Source organism: Channa argus, chromosome 22, assembly GCF_033026475.1.
Source record: "Channa argus isolate prfri chromosome 22, Channa argus male v1.0, whole genome shotgun sequence".
Classification (NCBI taxonomy): domain Eukaryota; kingdom Metazoa; phylum Chordata; class Actinopteri; order Anabantiformes; family Channidae; genus Channa; species Channa argus.
The window spans coordinates 11,718,481-11,741,381 of NC_090218.1; the positions used below are offsets into that span (position 1 = coordinate 11,718,481).

At 41.9% G+C, this 22,901-nt stretch overlaps 1 protein-coding gene across 1 annotated transcript in view; it reads right to left on the minus strand.

Moving 5' to 3' along the window:
* Positions 1 to 12,718: 12,718 nt before the first annotated feature.
* Positions 12,719 to 22,901, minus strand: part of grk6 (G protein-coupled receptor kinase 6) — a 46,980-nt gene continuing 36,797 nt past the window's right edge. Inside the window, exons 8-16 of the mRNA XM_067491723.1 lie at positions 21,539 to 21,679; positions 20,386 to 20,576; positions 20,260 to 20,297; positions 18,442 to 18,531; positions 18,148 to 18,356; positions 17,871 to 18,008; positions 17,235 to 17,372; positions 16,679 to 16,813; positions 12,719 to 16,494 (exon numbers count right to left, since the gene is read on the minus strand). Coding sequence (XP_067347824.1) covers positions 16,444 to 16,494; positions 16,679 to 16,813; positions 17,235 to 17,372; positions 17,871 to 18,008; positions 18,148 to 18,356; positions 18,442 to 18,531; positions 20,260 to 20,297; positions 20,386 to 20,576; positions 21,539 to 21,679 — 1,131 coding nt within the window. The 3' untranslated portion in view covers positions 12,719 to 16,443. The remainder of the gene's footprint in view (positions 16,495 to 16,678; positions 16,814 to 17,234; positions 17,373 to 17,870; positions 18,009 to 18,147; positions 18,357 to 18,441; positions 18,532 to 20,259; positions 20,298 to 20,385; positions 20,577 to 21,538; positions 21,680 to 22,901) is intronic.

The following is a 22,901-nucleotide window of genomic DNA, read 5'->3' on the forward strand; positions in this document are numbered from 1 at the left end:
CGGCCTCCTCACCGACTGCATTCACTAAGACGAAGCATGCGAAAAGCTTCACAAACTGAGCCGACACATGCTCGGCTGGCGGTTCGTCCTCGGCCACTCGTGGTTTTCCTCGTGCTGCCGCTTGAATTTCTGTGGTGTGAAGGTTTTCACACACCATTACTGAGTCCTTTTGAAAAATCCGATTAAGTGAATCATTTCTAACACTTCTCTATAGTATGAAAAGAAGTTTTAAACCAAAACCAGCTTTTCCTCTCTCAGAGAATAACTGGTCATTTTCTAAATTGTTGCTATTTTCTCACGAGTGGTGTTGGTCGTTTTCGGCCTGGATTACATTTTTCATCTCTCCTAATGTGTTTCTTTTTGGAAACCAGGTCCATGGCAAAGGTTTTATCGATCAGTGGGAGCTCAGGCTCATTCCAAGTGATCAAGGTGATTTCAGGGCAGTGGGACGACTCCTGATGTCAGATCAGTTTCCAACACCTGCACCTCCTGCATATTAACTATTCATTAGAGGAAGAGACACCACACACCTGTCATGTGTGTGAGTCACTTGTTCATTTAAATTATAGCGTCTGTAAGTAAAGGTTAAAACACAGACATGAATCCGGGTTCAAATTAGATTCTCCATGAAAATGTTGACATTGCCGCTGTGGCTAAAAGTAATGTGACATGAGAGAGAGAGAGATGCCTTCCCAAGCTGGAGCTCGCTCTACCTGCAGCTGATTTGACTGTCAAACCACGACGCTTCCTCATTTGGCTGAATTAAAATCAAGACGAGCTGAGGGAAACTCCCTGAACGACACCAACCGCGAGTCCAGTAAATCGAAGTGGTTGACGTATGTCTGGAATTAATCTTTGAATCTTTATTTTATGGAGCATTTCATATGTACAGTGCTGTTGACATTTTTGTTACAAACGGGCAAATTTATTTTTCAAGCTTGCGTAAAACTTCATGTATCTCTGGTTTAGTTCATTTAGAACTGCCACAGCCACCTGCCCTGTCAACATCCACTGTCTCACCCACTCAGCCCCTCTGTTCTGTTTCCTGTTCCTACACTGACTCCACCCACACTCACCTGCAGCTCATCCACTGCAGCCTCCAGACAGCACTCGGAGTTTCCCAGGTTGTTCCATTGTGTCTTTGCCGCTCCTGTTTATCTTTCCTGTTTGAGTTACTAACTGAAGACAACCCTGAAAGCATATATGGACACATGTCCCACTTCAGAGGTGGAGATTGCAGAAGGACCAGGCTGGTTCTCCAGCAAAACCAGGCTTCACTCCTCTAGTGACCACATGTTTCAAACCCCCAACTCATTTACGTTTCGCTCCTCCGGGGCCTCCTACTTCTTCCTTTTGAGTCAACTAACGTTCAGATTCCGGTTCCAGATTCAGCTGTTGTCCCCTGAGTCAGTACGACAATGGTCGGTTCGGATGACCCGGCCCTTCAAGCCAGAACATCTGTAGCACTTTGCCTCATGCCTTCACAGATCAGTCTCTTTTATATCATCCACTTCTGTCTGTTATACACAGAGACAACCCAACAAAAAAGCTGATTAATGTTCATCATAATTACCCAGCATCAAAAACAACTTCTTCTAGCAGCTGAGTGAAATCAGCAAATCCGCATTAACTTCATTCTCGTCTAATCAGAGCAGCAGATGCAGATCAAACCTGCGATGGCGATGACAACACACTGAAGAGGCTCTGACTGGTTTTAGCTGGACTCCCTCCTAAAAACAGACTTAATGCACACATGCAGTGGTGTCTTCCTGTACCAACAGGAACATTCGTTCACACAACGCAACTTGTAGATCAGAACGCAGAACCTCAACCCTTAGTCCATCCTAACCCTAAACCTATACAGTTCTTTGGCAATTTGTGAGGACTGGACCAAACACCCTAGTGTTACTAAAATCTTCAAAATCATGGTGTTGCGCTAAAATGTACACACACACACACAGTGTTAGATCGGAGACTATCCTCCAGCTGGTCACTTCCAGAGCCTGTTGGGCTGAACACTAAGCCTATTGTCTTCTTCCTCTGTTATAAAGATCAGCCTGTTCGTCCATGATGAGACACACTCTTGGCCTTTTGTTCCATTGTTGCCTCATTTGCTGCCATCAGTTTGGTGTCAAACAGCCGACTGATTGTAGAGGAAATCCACCTTTTGTGTTGTGTATTGTTTTTTTACAACTTGGGGAAAGAAAGGTTGCGTTAGCTCCTGTCAACTAATTTAAGTTAAATGAATAGTTTAGGACTTTGGAAGAAAACCTATTACAGGTACATGATTATTAGTTTTCTTACCTTAAGGAGGATTTTTCTGAATGATATATAAATTACAGACCTCAGACCATCATCATGACGGCAATAAAATGATACAGTCATGAGCAGGAGATGATTGCATCGCTATGACAACAGCTCTTTGAGGCTACGAGGGACCAACAAAAGCTATTACATAAAGAAAGCTGTGAACTCTTTAATGCCCAGAAATTCAAAGCCACTTCAGTGTTATTGAAGTACTGTTGTGGTTTCTGAGTGTTTCAGCAGGGTCACTGCAATATGCTGTGACCTCTGAATGATGGCATTAATGTTTCCTATTCAAAGCTCAGCAGTCGTCGATTACAGTTGATAGAGAACAACTGATTATTCTCATTGAAATTCCCGTTTTGTTTTGTTTTTTCAGCTTGTCAAAGTGGTTTTGAAGAAGAACCCATCTCCTTGCAAAATGAGGAGCCGGTGCTGTTTTTCAAGGAAACCAATTTCTTGTCGTGCAGACACTCTGGGAGAGCTGCTCCACGTTCAACTTCTGCAGGACCAGCAGCAGAGAGTAACAAAGCTGAAGAATCGGGGAAGAGAAAGCTGACCACAGTAAAAAGTTCCAGACTTTCAGGACCTTCTGGTCCCTGAAAGACTTCCACTTCTAGCCTCCCTCCTCTAACCCAGTATAACAGTTTATTGCCATATCGTTTTTGTCATGCTCCCTAATTATTGGTTCTGTGAGCATCACAGACCTTATAACTGGACATTGACTAGTTTGGCTCGATACCAGTTGAAGAGTCTATAGTAGCTGTGGGCTTATTTTAATTCCAATCATTTGTGCAGGGAGTCCAAAGGCGTAACTGCAGGAGGATGCTAGGGTTTATGACCAGGCGGGCAATGCAATAATGCCACTTATGATGTGTTGTATGTGTGTTTAGCCTCTTAACAGGGACAATGCTCTAAACCAGTACCAATGTGCAAACACCACTAAGACAAACGTCTGCAGTTCTGCAGGGTGGATTTATGTTACTGCCTCCTTTTTCTTTATTTATCCCTCTATTTCGTCAAAGCTGACATTTCAGAGACAAGGACAGCTCATTGGCATGCTGATGAGATGCCAAACTGCTGATTGCTTGTTTTCTTAAGGCTCTTTCCTGCTTCCTGCCCTCAGCAGGGAAACCTGACTGCTTCATGTGAGGCATTAAGTGGCTCGCATCCAGTCTGTCTGGGGAAATGAAGCATTTCAGGGTCATGACTCCCCCTCGAGTTCTTTCCTGAACTCTCTGACAAAAGTTTGATTCTTCTGTGCCTCTACAGCTTTTGGTAAAAGGATAAGTGGGCATATCAAAGCTTTTTAAAATGCCCTTTAGGCACCACTGGGTTTTTTTGCTCAGAAAGGATGTGCTGTTTTCCACATTGCCTGATGAGTGAAACAGAACAATAAGATTAAATCTGATCATTACATTTATCCATCCGCAAGCTAGTAACCAAAAAAATCCCTGTGATGTTTTACTCGCTCATGGATTGTGGACAACTGACTCCACACTTCTAACACTGTTAAGGTTTTCAACTCTCCACAGAAACCGAAGAAAGAGCTGAAACTAATTAACTTACCTAATTAGGTAAAGCTTATTACGGCTGACAATGCCCTTTTAAAGAAACTGGAGATAAAAGAATTAATGCAGCCTGTGAAAATAATGAGACACAGTTTTCTCCCGGGTGATGATGACCAGCTGGCTGATTTTTCAGTTCCCATGAGGCTCTGCAGCACTTGCTGGGAAGAGTGGGAGTGGTGGGTCATTAGCGCTGGTACCAGGGGAGCTTAATGTATTTCAAAAACACACAGGCTCATCATCGGGATTTTTATATGTGGTCCTAGTTATAGTGGATAGAAATGACTTAACACGATGGAGGCAGCTACAGAAAGCCCAGTTATGACATAATAAATGGGTAGAATTTAGAAATCATGATGCAACATTTGTCCAGATTTAATAAAGTGTTATTTCATGAGCTTTGGGTGAAGTTGTTACTTTCCAACACATTGTTTTTCGATGTTTATGCTAAGCTAAGCTAATGGCCCACTGGATCCAGTGATCGTACTGTACGGACCTTCTCCTCCGACGTCTTGTCTTCTCAGGGATTTCAGTACGAGTAGCTGTCACAGTCCTGTTCCCGTGTTTAGTTGTCCAGATTTAATTCCTGTCCTTGGCTTTTATTTTCCTGTTAGTATGTTTGGTTTCTTCACTTTCCTCGTTTGTCCTGATTTGTTTCCCCTGTCGTCTTATACCCAGCTCACCGCACGGTTCTCTGCACCCTCAAGATTCAGCATCCTGTGTTCTTGGTTCATAGCATCCTGTTGCTCAGGCCCCTGGATCTTCTCCGTTTGGACACTCGTCTCCCTGCTTTGCCTGTTCCCCATTTTGGACTCAAGTGTCAAGTGTTGGTCTGTGGTTTGGTTGCTCCTTTGTTACGTTTTTTTGTCCTTCACCTTTCTGTTTTATATCCTGCTCCCGGTATTAGTTGCTCCTGTTAATTTCCCTCTGTCTCAAGTCTAGTTTGATTTTAGTTAAAGTTTTGTTGAAGTTGGATTATGATTTATTCCCGTCTGCCTCCAGTTGTCCTACTGGAGCATCCTTCACACAGTGGAACTTTTCTTTAATATAATGCAATTTTTATGGAAGTGGTGATGGATCCTGACTTCTGGATCCATTTCTCTCATTACATTCTCAGTGACAGGTGACAGCAGTAGGATTTAAAGTGTCAGTACATGTATGTTGCTATGATGTAACGCTACTTCCCACATGGTTAAAGCCTTTTACAGTCACTGTAGCTTTTTCAAACAGCACAGGTATTTAGGGTCTCATTCTCTGGTGGTTTCCCCTTCCAACTGAGACGGGAAACAAAGTAGTAACAGTTCATTTATAGACTAGTGGAGGATCTAAATATAGAGCTGTTACTGAGCTGTTTGTGGTTCCCAGCAGGTGGATTTTGCAGCCGTGATGCTGGTCTGCATGCATCACCAGTATATACACATCACTGAAGGAAAAGCTTAAAGGATTTGTTTTACTTCCCTTCAAAAGAGTGTAACGCAAATTAAATTTTTTTTAATGCAAATTATTGGGTCACAAAAAATGGGGGTGTGAGGAGGTAAAGGTGTAAATAACCTGATCTGATCACCTGGTCATTCAGACCAATATCCCCTTTATTTCTAAAATTCTTGAAAAAGTATTTGCAAAGCAGTTAAACGACCACCTAATTACCTGCAGCACGATACTCACCTGTCACCTGAGCTCATCTACAGAAATGCAGCATCATCCTCCTCGCCATCATCCTGGGTAAACATTGTTTACCTGTCTTCTCTGCTTCTGGGTATTAAACACTTGAAGGGCTCATGACAAACCGCTGTGCCCCTCTCCTCTCTATCAGGTCTTAACTGTATTTATTAAGTAAACACACTAATAAAACGGTGTCTGAACAGCAGTGTACAGTATTTTTGTCACTCCCTTTGTATTTCCACATTAAAATAAAACCCCCCTCTCAATTTGCAACCCCACTAACCACAGTTCCAGTTTTTAAGAAGCCACTCAAATCGGAAATTCCAAATAAAATATGTCTAACAACAACATGATGCCAGTTTAATTCGTTCCTCTCTGAGTTTCAATGTGAAACTGTAGCTATAACTTGTTCCTAATGAGGCATAAATGTTTGTACTTTATTTTGCACAAATGGACAAAAACCATGTAAAAAAACAAAAAACAAAACCTGTGTGTGGGAGACAGAGTAGCAGATTATGTTTCTGTGGTTATGTGTAGAAATCAAATTATAACCTGATTCACTGCAATCGTGGAAACGTTTGTCTGTCTGACCAGAGGAGACTTAAATCTTAGAGGAAATTTGTTTCGCTGTAGCCTGGTGGTGACTGAGCCTTGCAGGCATGTGGGTGCAGCCCATCCTGCTTTAGTCCAGACTCCAGGTTGACTCATGACAACACATTGTAGTGAAATGATAGATAGAAATGTAAGAATGCTTGTGGGGGAGGAGAGGAAGGGGATGAGGGGGTTGGGTCTGCAGGGGAAGGTGAAGGGGTAGCAGGAGCAGAGCAGTTGGACCTGTTACAGAACTGGTTGGACTGGTCTGCTCTCCCCACGCCCCCTCCCCTCCCTCCCTCCGCTGAGCTGCAGTTCTTCTTGTAGCCTGTGATGGTTATAATCCCATCCCAGGGCCCCTTAACGTTCTCCTGCAGCTTGTGCTCCACCTTCCTTTTATAGGTCTTCTAAGTTGGACCTTGAGCTGCCATCTGTTCACTGGTCTCACCCTCTTTTTTTGTTTTTTTTTCTTGCCTATTGAGGAAGTTCTTGACGTCACTGGGCTTGTTGGTGGGGAACCAACATACACTTTTTACGGGAACTACAACGTCAATGCAGAAGTTGGAGTAATCCTTGGTGACTCCCTCAATGTTGAGTTTGTCTCCTGTGTATTTCCTAAAACAGAAGCATTTGTTAGGTGTCTGAGAATCTGCACAGTCCCCCAGGTGATGGTTCCCTGAAGGTGCTGAAGATGTTTCCAGAACAGTTCATATTCTATTAGATTCAACTTCATCGTCACTGCGCATGTTATGGTACGAGCCAACAAAATACCGTTGGCCTCCAACCAGAACCAGTGAGCGCGTCCTCTGTGCGCCATGAATGTCTGTCCAAAACTCTGAGACCTTATTTTGCAGAAATCAGAAAAAAGCAATAAACAGCGTCTTTACCCAGTCAGTAAGATTCATTCTCTCTGGACCATGACTGCAGTTGTGAATGGTACGTTATTTTGTGTCTTAACTGAACAACTGTGATGTTCCTCCGTGCCAGCAAATGGAAAATCCAAATACAAAATTGCCCAGGTCAAGTGTGAATGAGTCAAATAAACGTGAAGAAAATAAGTGAACAATACAACAATGAGCAGTCCGAGCGTGGGATCCGACCAACAGGGAGGGAGAAGACAATGCTGTGAAAACAAGTCTGAGTAAAAAATGGCCTGAGTGGGTTCACAGTGATGTCACTGAGCAAAGGAGAGTTCAGTGTGACATCAAGTCACACACAGTGGTGACAAAAGTGTGTGTGTGTGTGTGTGTGTGTGTGTGGGTGAGAACGAAAGTGTGACGGCATCATGTGTGATCCAGAAGTGACACACACACTGTACAAACACTGAAGGTCTTTGTGCTGGAACTTCAGTAGCCTCGCGTCTTTTTATTTCCCCCTAATTCACTCATTCAGCACGAACGGTGGCGTTTCTATCGTAACCGGAAACCAAAAATAATCTATAGTTGGCAAATACACTTACACACACTATACAAATGTACACAAATCACAAAACTACAGTATTGTTTATAAGACCAGGTATTTGGCCGTTTCTTTTGTTCACTATTCCCCGTTCTCTACTTCAATAGATTCATTGTTTAGCAGCACAACTGACAGCGTCTCATGACTCATTTGTATCGACAAAACATAAGGACACATTATATTGTTTGTCTTTAAACACTGGAGTCTGTAGTGTCTGTAAACACTACAATACACATGTTGTATGAAATGAATGTGAAACTAGATGGTTTCCCATCCCCAGCTGTGCAGTGCTGGTCCAAGCCCGGTAGAAATTGATTAGGGTTGCGTCAGGAATAATAAATAAGGAAGTGATGAAAGACGGATTGAAGGCTATGACAGCAACAGGAAAGGACATGCAACTAATGCAATGTTTTTATGTTGGCAATGAAATTAAATATATCGAAACTAGGATGGGAACATGGGCTGTATTCAAAAGAGTCGCAGGATCCAGCACGAGAGAGACCTGGATCCTTCAGATTCTGTGGAGGAGGAGGCGCAGGTGCTTCAAGCTTCAAGTCCGGCATCGCTTTACCATCAGACCGCTGACACTAACACAACAAGAAAAAGGTTGAGGGATGTCACTGTACACAAATATAAGCTGAGGCGAAGGCTAAAGCTGCAGAGATGATGCAGAGTATCAGTGGAAATGCTGGACTGAAACTTCTTGTTCCAATGACAACAACAGCTGCACGAGTGTTGTCACAACGTGTACAGTGTCATAAACGCTATGAAACGGGGTCAGAAACAACCCTGCTACAATCATTGGGATGACATCTCAGGTCGCTCTGTTCTGGACCATTTTTTGAATCTTGGATGCTTGACAGGGAGAGATGTCAGTGTAGGTTGAGTCTTTTCTGCCCATCAATCTCTCAGTCTGCATCTTACCGTCATGAAACAAGGACCCAGTCCTCACTCGTTGTCCTCTGGACTCTTGTGCTCGTGTAAGTTATGCTGTGCGTCTTTGGTTTGTGTCTACTCACACTATATTTGCTTCCTTTTAGTCCACTCTTTCACTTTGAGTTGCCATGGTAACCACAGAAAAGATGGAGGAGGACGGTAGAAGCCAGCCAAGCCAAACTGGTTTCAAGTTAATCAGCTCAGTAGCTGCGGCTGCTAAAATCCACCAGTGACAGTTGTCCACTCACCGAACTTGACATTCAGATTGGCTGCTCGTCTGAAGTCGTGGAACCAAAACAAATTCTGAAGTATTAAATTTGCCAGGTAGCTATTTATTAGAGTGCAACACTAATAAGGGATGGAATCAGTGATGGGTTTCACTGGACCTTTAAACAGCTGCACATTAACTGTATTAATATTGTACATGACACAGCATACAGTCATTTATCAAGCTTTTCTGATTAAATGTTAATGTTGCATTTTGTTTCCTATTATCACAGTGACCTGGTGACTCCATGGGTAAAGCATTGGGTTAGGAGGCAGAAGGCCGACCCCGGGCCACCTTCCTGCCAGTCCTGGCCCTGGATAAAATAAAGAAAAACAATGGCCGCCAAAAGGACAAACTGTTGATCTGACTTTTTTTTCCGCAGTAATTAAAATTCTTGTAAACGTGATGGACAGAGGTAAATAAATATTGTTGTAGGCCAAGTGAATGATCTGCACTGCTTTTTATTATCAAAGCTCTTTTTGTCGGGACACACACACACACACACACACACACTAGTAGTGAAAACTGTGCATTGTCTGCAAAGGACTAACAAAGGTGTGAAGAAGAAGCAGGATTAGACAGAAAACGACTCGCTCCGTATATGAGCGACGGCTTCATGAGGCTAATAACTAAAGAACAAAGAGACGGATTAAAAAGAAGAAGCACAGCAGACTGATATCGCCCTGAAACACATTTTTAAAACACATTCATCCACACTTTGACGTGACAGCAGTGTCTCGCAATAAATGCAGACGGATTCGGTGTCCTGCTGGTTCTCTGTCCCATCAGCTAATTACAGGTAATTCCATTCAGCTGCCATGAGACGGTCTCTGATTAGAGAGTAAAATTAATCCCAGCACGGACGCATGGTCCCAACTGGAAATCCACTGCTGCAGCTCCCAAATCATACACAGTCGGTATTTCTAGCTAGTTTGGGATGTTTTCCAGTGCGGCATGAACAAAGACAGACTACAGCCTCCTTCAAGCATCATTTAACAAGCATCTCAGAATAAAAAAATGAATCCTAACTGACTCATGCATTTGAGTCCCACAGTAGAAATATAATCATTTCATAATCTGTCTTCATTTAGAAAGTGGTTTCGGTCTCCGCAGAGCAAAGCTGCAGGGAAGAACTATCCCTATACTGTATGTTAAGCTTTATACAGAATCAGGCCATTTTTAGGAGACTGGAGAATCACTTGAGGTGCAGTTTCTCTCTAATCATTTTACAGTACATCTCAGTGTTTAGGTTTTTATCAGTCTGATTTCTCACACGTAAGCTTCAAACGTTCCCCTGATTCCGTGTTACAGAAGCTGTGGTTAAAAGCCCTGAGGTGCAGTGATATGAATAAAAAAAAAAAAACTGAACAGACACCGTACTGTCGTCTGCAGCTCAGTATTTTTCTCTTATGTCATTGTGGTCATCATGTCGAAGCTTGTTGGAATTTCACTGTGCAAAACTTAATCCTGTTAAAATTCACTGCCAGCATGAACGTTGTTGCAGCTTTTGTACGGAAAGACCGAGCGTGAATATTTAAAGCAGTGGCTGTGCAGCTTGAGACATAGCCAGGAGATGGTTGTCAGGTGGCCGCGTTCAGTAGGAGTCGTGACTGGATTCCTGTTCTTGTCATTTTAAACGCTTTGAACATCTGATTTTTGGAAGTTGTGGCTCTGTTTGCTCATTTTGCATAGTTTCACGCCACTTTTTGTCACGTTTTTACGCCATGAAGGTGATTAGTGATCCTGTTCAGGGTCGTGGCGGCTGGAGTCTATGGCAGCTGTTTTAGGTCGAGAGGTGGGGTCCACTCTGGACAGGTCTCCACTTTAGTTGCCCTCTGTACTGTGTATTTTGTTCCCTGATTTCCCCCAAACATTCATGTCTGTCATATCTAGTTTTTTGTGTATATTTCCCAACGTTTTTTTCATTTATGTACAGAAACATCACACATGTATTGTGACATTATAGTTGTTGTAAGTTCACTCACTCACACTTTGGTTAATGAACCTCGTCCTCGTTAATTCCCTTTATGTCTTGTCACCTTGTTCAGATTCTTGGTTTTCCGGGTCCTGATTCATGTTTGTCTTTCTGGCTCCTGAGTTTGTTCCAATGTACTAATTCTAGTTTTGCCTAGTTCAGGATTCAGGTTGCTTTTGAGTTCACGTAATAAAGCTGCTCACCGTTTGGGTTTATGTTAATATTCTATTAGATTTGTCTTGATATGTACCAGCACAGGGTTTTGTCCTCCTCTTTGGAGCAGACTTCCGTTAGTCTTCCCTCGACTTTTCTTGCCCGCGTTTGAAATTACAGTCTGTGTTCTTCCTACACTTCCTCTCGTCTTATTGCACTTGGGTCCTTGTAGCTGTGAGGCGACAGCACTAACCACTCCACCACTGTGCTATCATGAAGGTTATGTAAAGTATAAAAAACCATTTACACAACATTGATAACACTGTTTTTAGAAAATGAGAAACAAAAGAGCAAATCTGACCTCGCGGGGAAGCTGTAAGGGTTGTTTGGCTCAAAGAACTCTTTGAGCTTTTTTTAAACCACTTATTCCAAACTGCACACACACTGTGGATGTTTTTGTACCACTGATAACTAAACCTGAAGGCTATGAAAAGACATATTGGCTGTGTCGCATGTAGTTTTACTGCCAATCAAAACGTGGCTGCTTTTCAAAGTGCCGTTTTGGTTTGATTTAAGAATTGTGTGAATGGCCGGTTTGGGTCAAAGGCTTTGGTGCTGTTGATGAAGGAGTGACGCCTTTTCACTTGTCCAACCCAGATCTTATCCTGCCTGCAACATTCTGGTCACAAGCTCCTTCTCTAACCTTTACGCCCTTAGTTACTGTGTACTGCCGTCAACTTCTATTATTCTGAATGCAAATTAATTGTGGATGTGTAAATGCTCAAAGTGGAGATGTAGTTTTACATTGTACATAAAAAACAGCAACAATGTTTCCTTTTTAACTTCAATTGTCAAACCCAACAAGAACCTGAAGGACATTTACAGGTACAACAAAAATGCAAATGAACGCAAGGAGAAAAAAGAAATTCTATTATGAAACTTCAAGGTGGATGCTTCATTTAAAAGTTCTTTCATAACCAGCCATGTATGTGCACTTTTTGAAAGTTCAAACGGTGAATAAACTGGACTGAAAAAGATGAATGTCAGTTTATGAATTGAGGCTGTTTGCTCAGTGTGAAGATCTTCAGGTGAACAAATGGTCGGTAGCAACAAAGCTGAGCTGCAACCTCTGAACCCTCCGACCAGCTACAAGTTCAACACCGTCCTGCCTTAAAGTCCTTCCTTTGTTGTTCCCATTTATTCGTGTGGCTCATTCACACCCTTTTATTCAGAGGGATTGTGCTTTCAAACCAGTTCCTACTCTTGCAAAATGTCAAATTGATCAAATTGATCAATGTGAGTAAAAGGACAAGTAACACACATAATGACCCTGATCCATAGAGGGACCTTTCAATATTCGTGTTTCACTTTTACTATTGATTTTCATCATGCTTCATCATGAGATTTGTAAATTTGCAGGCTGCAAACAAACATTGATTAGTGATTCTTGCTGGTTTGTGAAAGGCACCTTAAACATCCCACAGATAAACACACGGAATACGGTGACAATTTGACATGAGCGACGATTCCAGATCATTGTTTTAGTTTTAGACTTGGAAATAGATTAAACTTATTTCTACCAATCGTCACTATTTGCCCTTAAAGGATGATTCTAGTTTATAAAACACTGTTAATTTTACTTCTGCCCTTCTAATCAGCGACCACGTTGTTTCACAGTCACTGAAATCTAACATCATTTAGCAGTGGGAGCTTTTACACAGTACATTTTAGGCCACTACCTCCCTGCTGAGAGACATTTTTGTTGTTGCTGTTTTCAGCTAAAAGAAGACACACAAAGTCATATTAGTTGTTTCTATTTAATAGAGCTTGTCTTTTTTTTAAAGAGACGGGGGGAAAAATAGCTCGAGTGAAACACTCACAAGAACATATCAGCAGCAACGTTCAAACCACCAGGTGGAACTAATGTAGTGGCTGATTAGGTGGGTTAATGTCACAGAGTACAAACACAAACCAAGCAAATCATGAGAAACGGCATAAATGTTTCCTCCATATGGGACCAGACTTACTAACCAGTTCCTCAGGGTCTTGAATCTTCTCTTGCATTCTGACTGCTGGTTTGCCGTGTTTGTGGGAATTTTGGTGAGTTCATCCTCACCACAAAGGAAACACAGCGCAGAATTTAACAAACCCCCGCAGACGGTCCAGAGTTCAGAGTTCGACAGTCTCGCAGAGCAGGAATTATCTCAGCCTCATCGTCCTCGTTTGCACGAACAGAATCCAGTTTTGTGAGGCTGACAAACTATTAGCATTTAATGACAAAACAACGAACTGATCAGATTGTCAACTGATTAATCAGCAGATTGGACTAGAATCAAATTAACTGCTGAGCTTAAAGGCGGCTGGTTTCTGGATATTGTTTAGGCTTGTTAGTCTATGTGCTGGACACATTTGGGAATCTGCTTTAGTGAGACTCTTCACAGCAGGATATTACATGTAGGAAGGGGAACAGATGGAGGTAAATCACTACTGCTACTCTACTATCATCACCAAAGGTCACCCACCGATTGTCTTGCATGGGTTAGTGGATCCTCACATTTCCAGAAACATCAGCAGCCTCTTAAAATTTGAAGCTCAACACTTTTTAGTGATACGATGATGGAATTAAAAGTAGAATCTGAGCAAGTAAAAACACGTTAATAAATTGTGTGAACTGGCCCTTTAAAATGTTGCCTACCATCATTTATGAACAGCACTGGTTGTCACTGAATTTCATTTTGGAGGAGACGACTGTGGGTGTATTTAATGAATTCACGGTTTTGACAATGATCTGATGAAACTTTGTTGCCGGATTTTGTTGTCGATGTCCAGTCTACACAAATAACGCGACACGTGTTCCTTTTGCACATTCAGAGGTATTTTTCACTTTAATAGCTTAAAAACAGAGGCCAAGCTCTTTCAGGAAGCCACTGATTCCAAGGGCACCAGCTGAGACATTTGACTGCAAAGATGAACATATCAGCTTCCCTCTTAGTTTGGTGCAGGATTTAACTCAAAAGCTTCAGTTACTCGCATCATTACTTCAGTGGGACTTTAATCCCCTGATGGGCTCAGGGTGCAGTCGGAAACAGATCTGGATTTGTCCATCAAGAACTTTGGATTTCTTTCTCACTGCAAGCGATTGAGTTGCAGGACACATGCGATCATCACCTGCTCATGTTCAAAGCAAAGAAAAGAAGAATTGTCAAAAGGAATATGGGAGGAGAGTCTCAGTCATCCAGCGATTTGCAGTGATTCTCCCCTTTGGGACTAAGAGGAATCAGTTTTGCATAAAACCGGAGTTATTGCAACTTTTTTGACTTTAGTATTCAAAGCTCCTGTGTCTACAGTCTCATGTGGCTCCAGTTTAGTTGGTTAAAAGTGCCGAGCTACTAAACTTCATCGGGAAGCAACTAAGGCCAATTCGAACTTCGTTTGCCCAGAGTTGCACTGTTGTGCACATGATACATACACAGACACGTTATAAATGTATATTACCAAACAAAAATATCCGGCAAGGTTGTTGAAATAAATCCTTTATACTTGTTATGTAGGAAATAAGCATCTAGTTTAGGCACATACAGTCACACTGGACAGTCCCTGCAGACACAGACTTTTGTTATACACCTGTATAACATTTGTTCCATCCTTCGGGGATGTGGATGGAGACAGAATTCATGTTCCAGATACTGTAGCGGACACGCAAATGTAGAAAGTACAATTTGGGCTCCAGTTCCCCATGTGCACTTGTTAAAGTGTTGTTGAGCAAAACACTGAAGTGTCATCATGATTACATATAAGAAAACATGGAAGTCCTGTGAAAAACAAATCTAGGTTAAAAAAAAAGTGTTTTTTTTTTTGCAGACGATACAATTTCTTCCTCTTAAATATGCATTAACAGTGTAATGAAACAGAATCAAAGATTTAAAACCAGAATCAAAGCTTCCTTTTTCATCATTTCATGAGGAGGATAGCGAACTTTTTTCCAAAGGACAGAAATGGACCACAGCTCACCAGTCTATTGCTATGTAGTACTACTATTTTCTCAGTGTAAGTACTTGTGGTGTGGTTATTTTAACAATTGGACATAATGCTGACTCCTAACAAACCGGACTTTGAAAGAAGGCAAATGGTGTTAAATAAATAAATCTGATTTATGCTCCACAATCCTCTGTGCATTATTGGTCTCTGCAGCTTGGCTGCCACTGGGGCTAATTGTTTTACAAAAATGTATTTTTTAATGCACCAAAATAGCAATTTGTCTAATAAACTTTATACTTTAATAAAAAGCTATATGTGGTACTTACTGATTTTTAATTTAGCTTTATTTAGATTTCGTATTTTCAGGGTAAAGTTCTCTTTTTGCTGTTTAGTTTGTTCTTAGAGATAATTTGAGATGTTTCTAGAAAAACATCTTAATAATAGCATCATTTTTTGTCAAATGCGTGTACGTTGCATACCTCTGTCTACAGTTACTGCTTGTTTCGTCTCTTTTTTAAAAATGTAAGATTTTTGCACCAACTCACCAGAGAAATTCATGGTTATCAGATTGTAATTTCAAAGTATTTTTCTATTGCAGTTCAAGCACCATAACATTAACAGCATTGTTGTGTTTGTGAAATGGGCCAAAGAAAATGCAAAAAAATGGAGCAGCTGCAAAAAAATAAATTTCAGTCAAAACATTACAGCACAAACATGGTAAAAGAAAGTTGTATGTACAGCGATTCAGACAGTGATTCATTGAACTCTGAGTCTCTGTGAAATTCAACAGTATGATATATGGTGAATATGATCTTTACAGTCTCGTCCAAGAAGTGGCACTGAACTGAAAAGAGAAAGTGAAGCTGCACTGACACAGTCGATTGTCCAAAGAAATTATTAACAAAAGAAATAAAATATTGTTATAAAAATAGCTGAAGATGTTCACGTCATGGCTCTGAAAACCACAAAGTCTAAGAAAACAAAAAAGGGCATTAAATAAAGTAAGTAGAGCTGAGAAACAGGGGAGAAGGGTCACAGCAGGATGGAGGGCAGAAGTGAAGTGGTCACAGTTCATGAGCTGAAAGTCACTGGTTTGATTCCCTGGACAAGCGGGAAAATGAAGATCAAAGCTCAGTCCTCCGTTAGGTAACCACTACCACAGTGCCCTCGAGCAAGGCACTTTTACAGCAGGCGATTGTTCCAGCGGGGCTGCTCAGCGCCAGCAGCAGTTCCCAGTTCAGTAACAACGGAATGTGTAAGTGGGTGAATGTGGAAGTGAAGACTTTGCTCAGACCACAAAATGAACGACCAAACAAAAGGCAACAACAACAACAAAAAAAAAAATCTCATCTTCTGTCCGTCCTCGTCTTGTGGTTTGGAACCCAGCTGATATTTCAAACTTTTTAAATAACATTAAACATCAGGACTATGCTGAAAATATACATTCTGACATTTGGAGACAGTACTATCTTAAAAATACAAATGTGCAAAAGTTGTAAACAAATTAAACCCTGTGTGTGTGTGTGTGTGTGTGTGTGTGTGTGTCCCTGTCACAGCCTGGTGGGCTCCTCATCACTGTCACTGCAGTTACCACAGCATTCCTGCAGAGAGAGGCAGAGAGTTTTGGACCGTTTGTGTGTCAGCAGTAGATTCAAATATTTGCACTCGTAATAAAAGTACTCAGATCCTTCACTCAAGTAAAAATATATAATTTCATCTCGACAGTCAATTGAAAGTATTGTCTGTAAAATATACAGTATAAGTCTGATCAGGGAGTCCACCGACCTGTCGGCCAAACAGCCGCTGCAGGAGTCCCTGTTTAGGTGGAGGAGACGGCTGTCCTCTCCAGTCCAGGTCAGGAGGAACCGTCCCATCTTGGTAAAAAACATTCAGCTCTGCAAAACACTCGGTCTCGATCATCTGCAGCAAATGAGACCAAACTTTACTGTGTGGAGCTTGTTCAGGATTTGTTGACTATATTTGTAAAGAACTGAGTGTCAAGCAAGTCCCCAGACCACCGTGGACACCGTGCAACTAAAATGTCTGCTTTAGGGGTTTTTTTAGTCAAACCATGTTTCCAGGTTTCCCACAAACCTTTCTGGAGTCTAAAAGAGTTTATCATCATGCTGCTGATGGACTAATAACAGTAAATGGAACAGGTCTGTGATGGCGGACGTAAACAAAGCACAAAACTTTATTCCAAACTATAATTCTGTTGTTGGTAAAAGTGCTTTGTGTAGATTTTGGTGACACACTAATGGGCTGAATGAATGAATGAAAGGCTTCTCCCATCGCTGCATATCAGCTCATGACATCCATACAGTAGGTGTTTTGTTCTGACCTCATTTTGCCAGGGAATAGGACCACTGCCTGTGGAGAAGCTGCTGTAGAAGGTCTCGTCCTTGGGCTCCAGCTCCACACCTTTCACTGTGGAGAACTGCTCGATGTCCAACACGTCTTTACAGTAGATGGCCTGAGGCTGTGAAACACAAGCACAAAAAGCCTGATTCCTCAGCACAGCAACTACCTGCCCGACACTGAGGCAACACTACGTGCTGCATCTCTTCGTCGTCTGCTGAAAACGATCTTGGCAAGTCTGTGTTCTGATAAACATTTCAACTCCCCGTGTTGCTACATTAGCGTTAAACCTGCTCGCTGTGGGAAATCCTCCCTGTTACAGAGCCTGAGCGCTGTTAATTACACAGCATGCAAATTTAATTTGCATAGCCACATTCTTATTAATCAGATTAATTAACCCCAGTTCTCCTGCTGTGGAGAGTGATGAATCTCCAGCTGTCTATTTTAAGGAAGACTGGACTTTTTGTAAAGAAGGCCCATTAGCTTTTGCACTGTAAGTAAAATATATAGAATATTATTAACATTAGTAATTACACATGACCGTCACTCATGTTATAAGTTACACTTCAGTTACACCTGCACTTAGTCTGGTGTTTGTGATTAGTTTCTGTGGACTCACGTCCGGGATGAAAGGCGCCTGCAGCATCCCAGCCTGCAGGCGTTTGAAGTTAATGGCGCGGAAGATGGGATGGGCTTTGACCTCCGTGGCTCCACTGCCCTGGCAACCCACCCTCTCCGTCGGATCCTTGGCCAGCAGCTGGAGGGTTAAAGAAACAACACGCACATGTTGGTATCGTGGCCTCCGGCTACAGCTTTCTGTTTAACTTGAACACATTCATGCTTAAGCAGGTGATAAAAAAAGCACAAATAAGTTGAGAAGGTGAATATCGACCCACCATTTTGCACAGGGACCTGGCGTCATCTGAAAACTTGCTGGAATATTCCTCCTCCACCTCCCTCACTAGTCGCTCAACTTCCTCCCTTTTGATTTTCTTCTTCCTCTGCTGAAACGGCGACTGCCCTTCAATCATCTCGTACAGCAGGCAGCCAAGAGCCCACCAGTCAGGGCTGAAGGTGTAGCGATCGTTTTTCACCACCTCCGGAGCTGGACGAGAGGCAACGAGCGAGCATCTGTTTAGCTGATCATGAGGTTCGTTGTGCTCTTGACGTGCACATCAGAGGCTACTTACCCATGTATCCTACAGTTCCCACCCGGCCCTTGATGGTCTGTCCCTCTGGCACATGGACGGCTAGACCCAAATCTGATATCCTGATATGGCCTTAACACACAAAACAGAAGACGGAACTAAGGCCATGCAAACTCTTCGTTAAGTCAAACCTCTTTTCTTTAGCAAATCCTGTCACTTATCAGCAGCACCTTTCATTTCAGACGGGATATTTTAATAATCTCAAGAAAAATATAAATGTTTTGCATAAGAGTTAATAAATCTTTTGCTAGTCTGTAAAAAAATATTGTGTATTGTTGATCATAATTAATAATGTAGCCTGTGATATTAGCAAATTAAATGCTGACATTCTTACATCTATTATTAAATGATGGTTCAAAAGCAAACAGGTCAGATCATCTTCAGGGGAACTTTTTGAAAAATAATCTCCAAGGAGGGATTTTGAAAAGTGCTGCATAAATATTATTTCCTCTGACATTTTGTTTTTTGTTACATTATTTCAGTTGGATCTTCTGTCTTCACAAAGAACAAACACACTCACTAATCAACAGGAAGAGGAAACCTAAGAGCCCTGCAGACGCATCAGGCGAATACAACTATTATCTTGCTAAACCCGGTGCCACTGTTAGTGATGAATGCAAAGCTGCAGAGAATTGGTTTCATATCTTGTGTGAAAAAGTGGCTCTGAGATCCTGTATGTTATGTTTGTTTCACCCATTCTGTTTAGGCAGCAGCAGATTTGGCTGCTGAGGAACCACAATGTTCTTTTAATAGAAGTAGTGACAGTTTATTTTTACATTTTTCTCTAACTGGCAAATGCTGAATTAATCTCAGCACTGCAGCCTTCATGTCATATCGAAACATTTTTGCTGTAATAACATCATATCTGATTCGGAGGAAGATGCTCCTTTGTGTACGCTGAATAAAAAGAAAAGATTCTGGAATCCTTTTGTGATTTGTGTGTGTGTGCGTGTGTGTTCCACTGGAGTCAGAGCACCCTCTAGTGATTCTGGTAAACTCTCTTGCTGCAGCACTAAAAGCTTATTCTGGAAATACACAGTTTGCCACAGTTGGGATTAATAATAACAAATAAACTAATGAAGCTTCAAATTATATATAAACCTGCACAGTCTGACGAATCAAACTAGTGTTTATCTGATACATCCACCTATTTATAAAATCATTTCATAATCATTTAATTTTGACTTTACAATGAAAACTTGATTTTGACATTTTCTTATCACAGACTCCCAACGTGAGACTGCAGTGAACTGACCCTTTAACACTCATGACTCTTTCTGTATTCAGACTTGCAATTCAATTGACTCCTGATTCATAGAAATGTGTTTTTGATACATCAGAGATGGAAAATGGCTTGAAGTGAACTTTAAGTGAACTGCACCAAATGGAAGCAGAACCGTTTAGAATTGCTCTCTGTCCTGTTTAAAATACATTGGAATAAAAAAGAAATCATTCCCAGAAAAAAAGTAAATTATGCAGAATGTAAGAATGTGTGTATCATGTCTGTGAATGAGTTATGACTTAAAGAAGGACGATACAATTTGACGCAAATTGTGGTGCTCGGGGTTTTAAAGCACTATAATTGCCAGCTGTGTGGCACAGCCACTGCTGACTGTTGGGAAATCGCTCAAATCAGCAAACAACTTTCTGTACATTTTCTGCTGTGCACTGAACGTGTCCTGCACCTCATTCTCATGAGCCGACAACGGACCGAGATGCGACAGCTCGTCTCACTGACCTCGGATTTCAGACCAAAAGTCAACAAAAGTGGATGTTTTTCGCTTTAACGCTGCTACTGACCGTGATCGTCCAGCAGAATGTTCTCCGGTTTGAGGTCCCTGTGTGACACAGAGAAAGATAGCGAGGACATGTGAGAGAGCGAGACAATAACTCAAATGTCAAAGTTGGTCTTCGCGGTGTCCTGACCTATAGACGATGCGCTCTCGGTGCAGGTCCTCCAGGCCGCAGCAGATCTCTGCAGCGTAAAAGACGGCCCTCCTCTCGTCGAAACCGGCCTCGCCCATGTGGTAGATGTGGAACTTCAGGTCTCCTCCGTTCATGAGAGTCAGCACGAGACATAAAGCGTCCTTCGTCTCATAGGCGTAGGCTAAGCTCACCTGCAGTCAGAGGACAGGCATGTGTGTTAGTGTTGTGTTCGTGGGGAGGCTGAACCGTTCAGTTCTCTGGTCTTCGGTCTGTTTCACAAATGTGATTTTACATACTTGTTGTGCAATGAGGTCAAATATGAGTTTTAATTCAACTTTATTTATACTTGGTGACACACTACACGGGGATAATAAACCATAGAAAAACCAAAATAATGGGTGTAATTCCAAAGATAAGTAAAACACATGAAGAATAAAGACTGTTTTTTGGTCTGTTTCTATCCACAATTAAGGCAAAATCAGGTAAATGAGAAATTGCAATGAATCAGTCTGACATCTGTTGGAAGAATAAAGCCAAATAAGCACCGTGAAGTCAGTCTGATCTGCAATAACCGCTCAAAGCCTGCTCCTCAACAGCGGATTTTGCCTTTACCATGGGATGTTCAGGAAGTTAAAGGCCCCCTTGTCCGCACGTCCCCACAGCTAAAACAAACCACCGCCCGCTGCCAACATTTCTAGGAAATTAAGACCTGTCAAATAAAATAGTTTATTTTTACACTGAAGCCACGTTGACCCCTGTGGCTCCCTTCAAGCCTGGGAGCCCGGACGAAGCGACCGCCTGGAGTCCAAATCAAATAAGCTTTATGAAGGTCATCTGGCAGGGAACCAAACCAGAGCCGGGATGGAACAAACCCCACTGTTTACTTTTAATTACTTTAGTTGTCAGTGTTGCAGAAAGCAGGTCAGAGAAAGCAGAAATGAGGAAATATGTGAAGCGGTTTATGATGTACTAACTGCCCATTTTTGGGAGAAAGAGACTGTGAAGAGACAATTTCACGTCCCTAACCGGATGGAGCCCGTTGTTGTCCAAAAATGGCTAAAAACACATCAATGAGCTTCACTGTTGCACATTTTCCTTCATCCCCGTGAACATGCACGCTGGTTCAAACACGCCAGACACATCAGACGCTTACTACAAATCTGCTGTTGACTTTCTCCAGGATCTGCTTCTCGTTGAGCGCCATGGACTCCCCTTTCCTCTTCTTTATCCTCTTCTTCTCCAGCTTTTTGCAGGCATACATTTTCCCTGTGGCTCGTACCTGACACGCACACACCTGCAGGGTTAAAGAAGGAGACAACTTATTTCTTGTTTATTGTCTGCATGTCAAAACCAGGCAGAAAAAAAAAAGACCCAACATGCTATTTGTTTGCTTCCCATTGTGTGACTGCACATCACTGTTCTGCTTTTAAAAGCAAACCCACTTTGAATTGGCCCAGAAACACTGTTATTGTTATTGACCTGTGAGGGAGAAACTCTTATTGTGTCCAAATCTCCAAAAACACAAAGTCCCATGTTTTCCAACACGCACAGAACACAGCTTCCTGCTTGCACCGAACGCTCTGCAGCCCAAAGCGAGACGGCCGGCTGATCACATCAGTAATTTTCTCTGAGCCACAGAAGACATTACAGCATACGACTGTTTTCGCAGACTGTGTGCAGCATTCATTAAGACTCGTAAACCTAGATTTAAAAATAGTGGCCAGCCCATGATACCAGCTACAGTATTTAACAATGTGACACCATGTTGGCACCATTGAATTAGCAGAATTACACAACCATCACTGGATTAGTTTGATACGTAAGAGAACTGAAGCATTTTGGATTCTCAGGCAGGTTCCGACGTTATAAAGACTCCACAGGGACCATTTTTATGTACATTGCAGGAATTGTTATCACCAAATGACAAAGCAAACTTTACTGGGCCACAAGTCTCTTTTTCATAACATTTTCCTTTTCTACAGTAACATTTTCACTAAGTTCTAACTTTTCACGTCTCTCTCGGATGCTTGTCCATTTAATCGCTTCTCCCTTTGAAATCGTTATGGAATCAAAAGGCTCTTCTCAGAACACAACTGTGGCAAACAGAGACACCATTCAGTGCTGTGCAGAAAGGACTCAGATGCCACAGATGAAGTCCCTCTTTTCCCCCCAGAGCTAATAAAAAAAGAGTCACTCAGTAACACTGCAGCCTTTTAAGTCAGCAAAGCCTTCGTTCAAACACTTGTTTCATGTTGTTATGTTATTTCTTTGAATCTGAATATACTGAAACAATTGTTACGGAAAACTCAATTGACCCTCTGCTCACCGGATGAACCCCGCTGTTTATTAATAACATCTTTCCATCTCTAATCTCTTCCTTCAACCCCTCCATTTTTTGCATTTGATTGTTGTAGATTTGATTTGAATTGGACAAACTGCACAGTTCTGGTTACTAATCTACACCTACATTAATACCTCACATGCACAATCTGCATTTTGGATTTACACCCGTAATT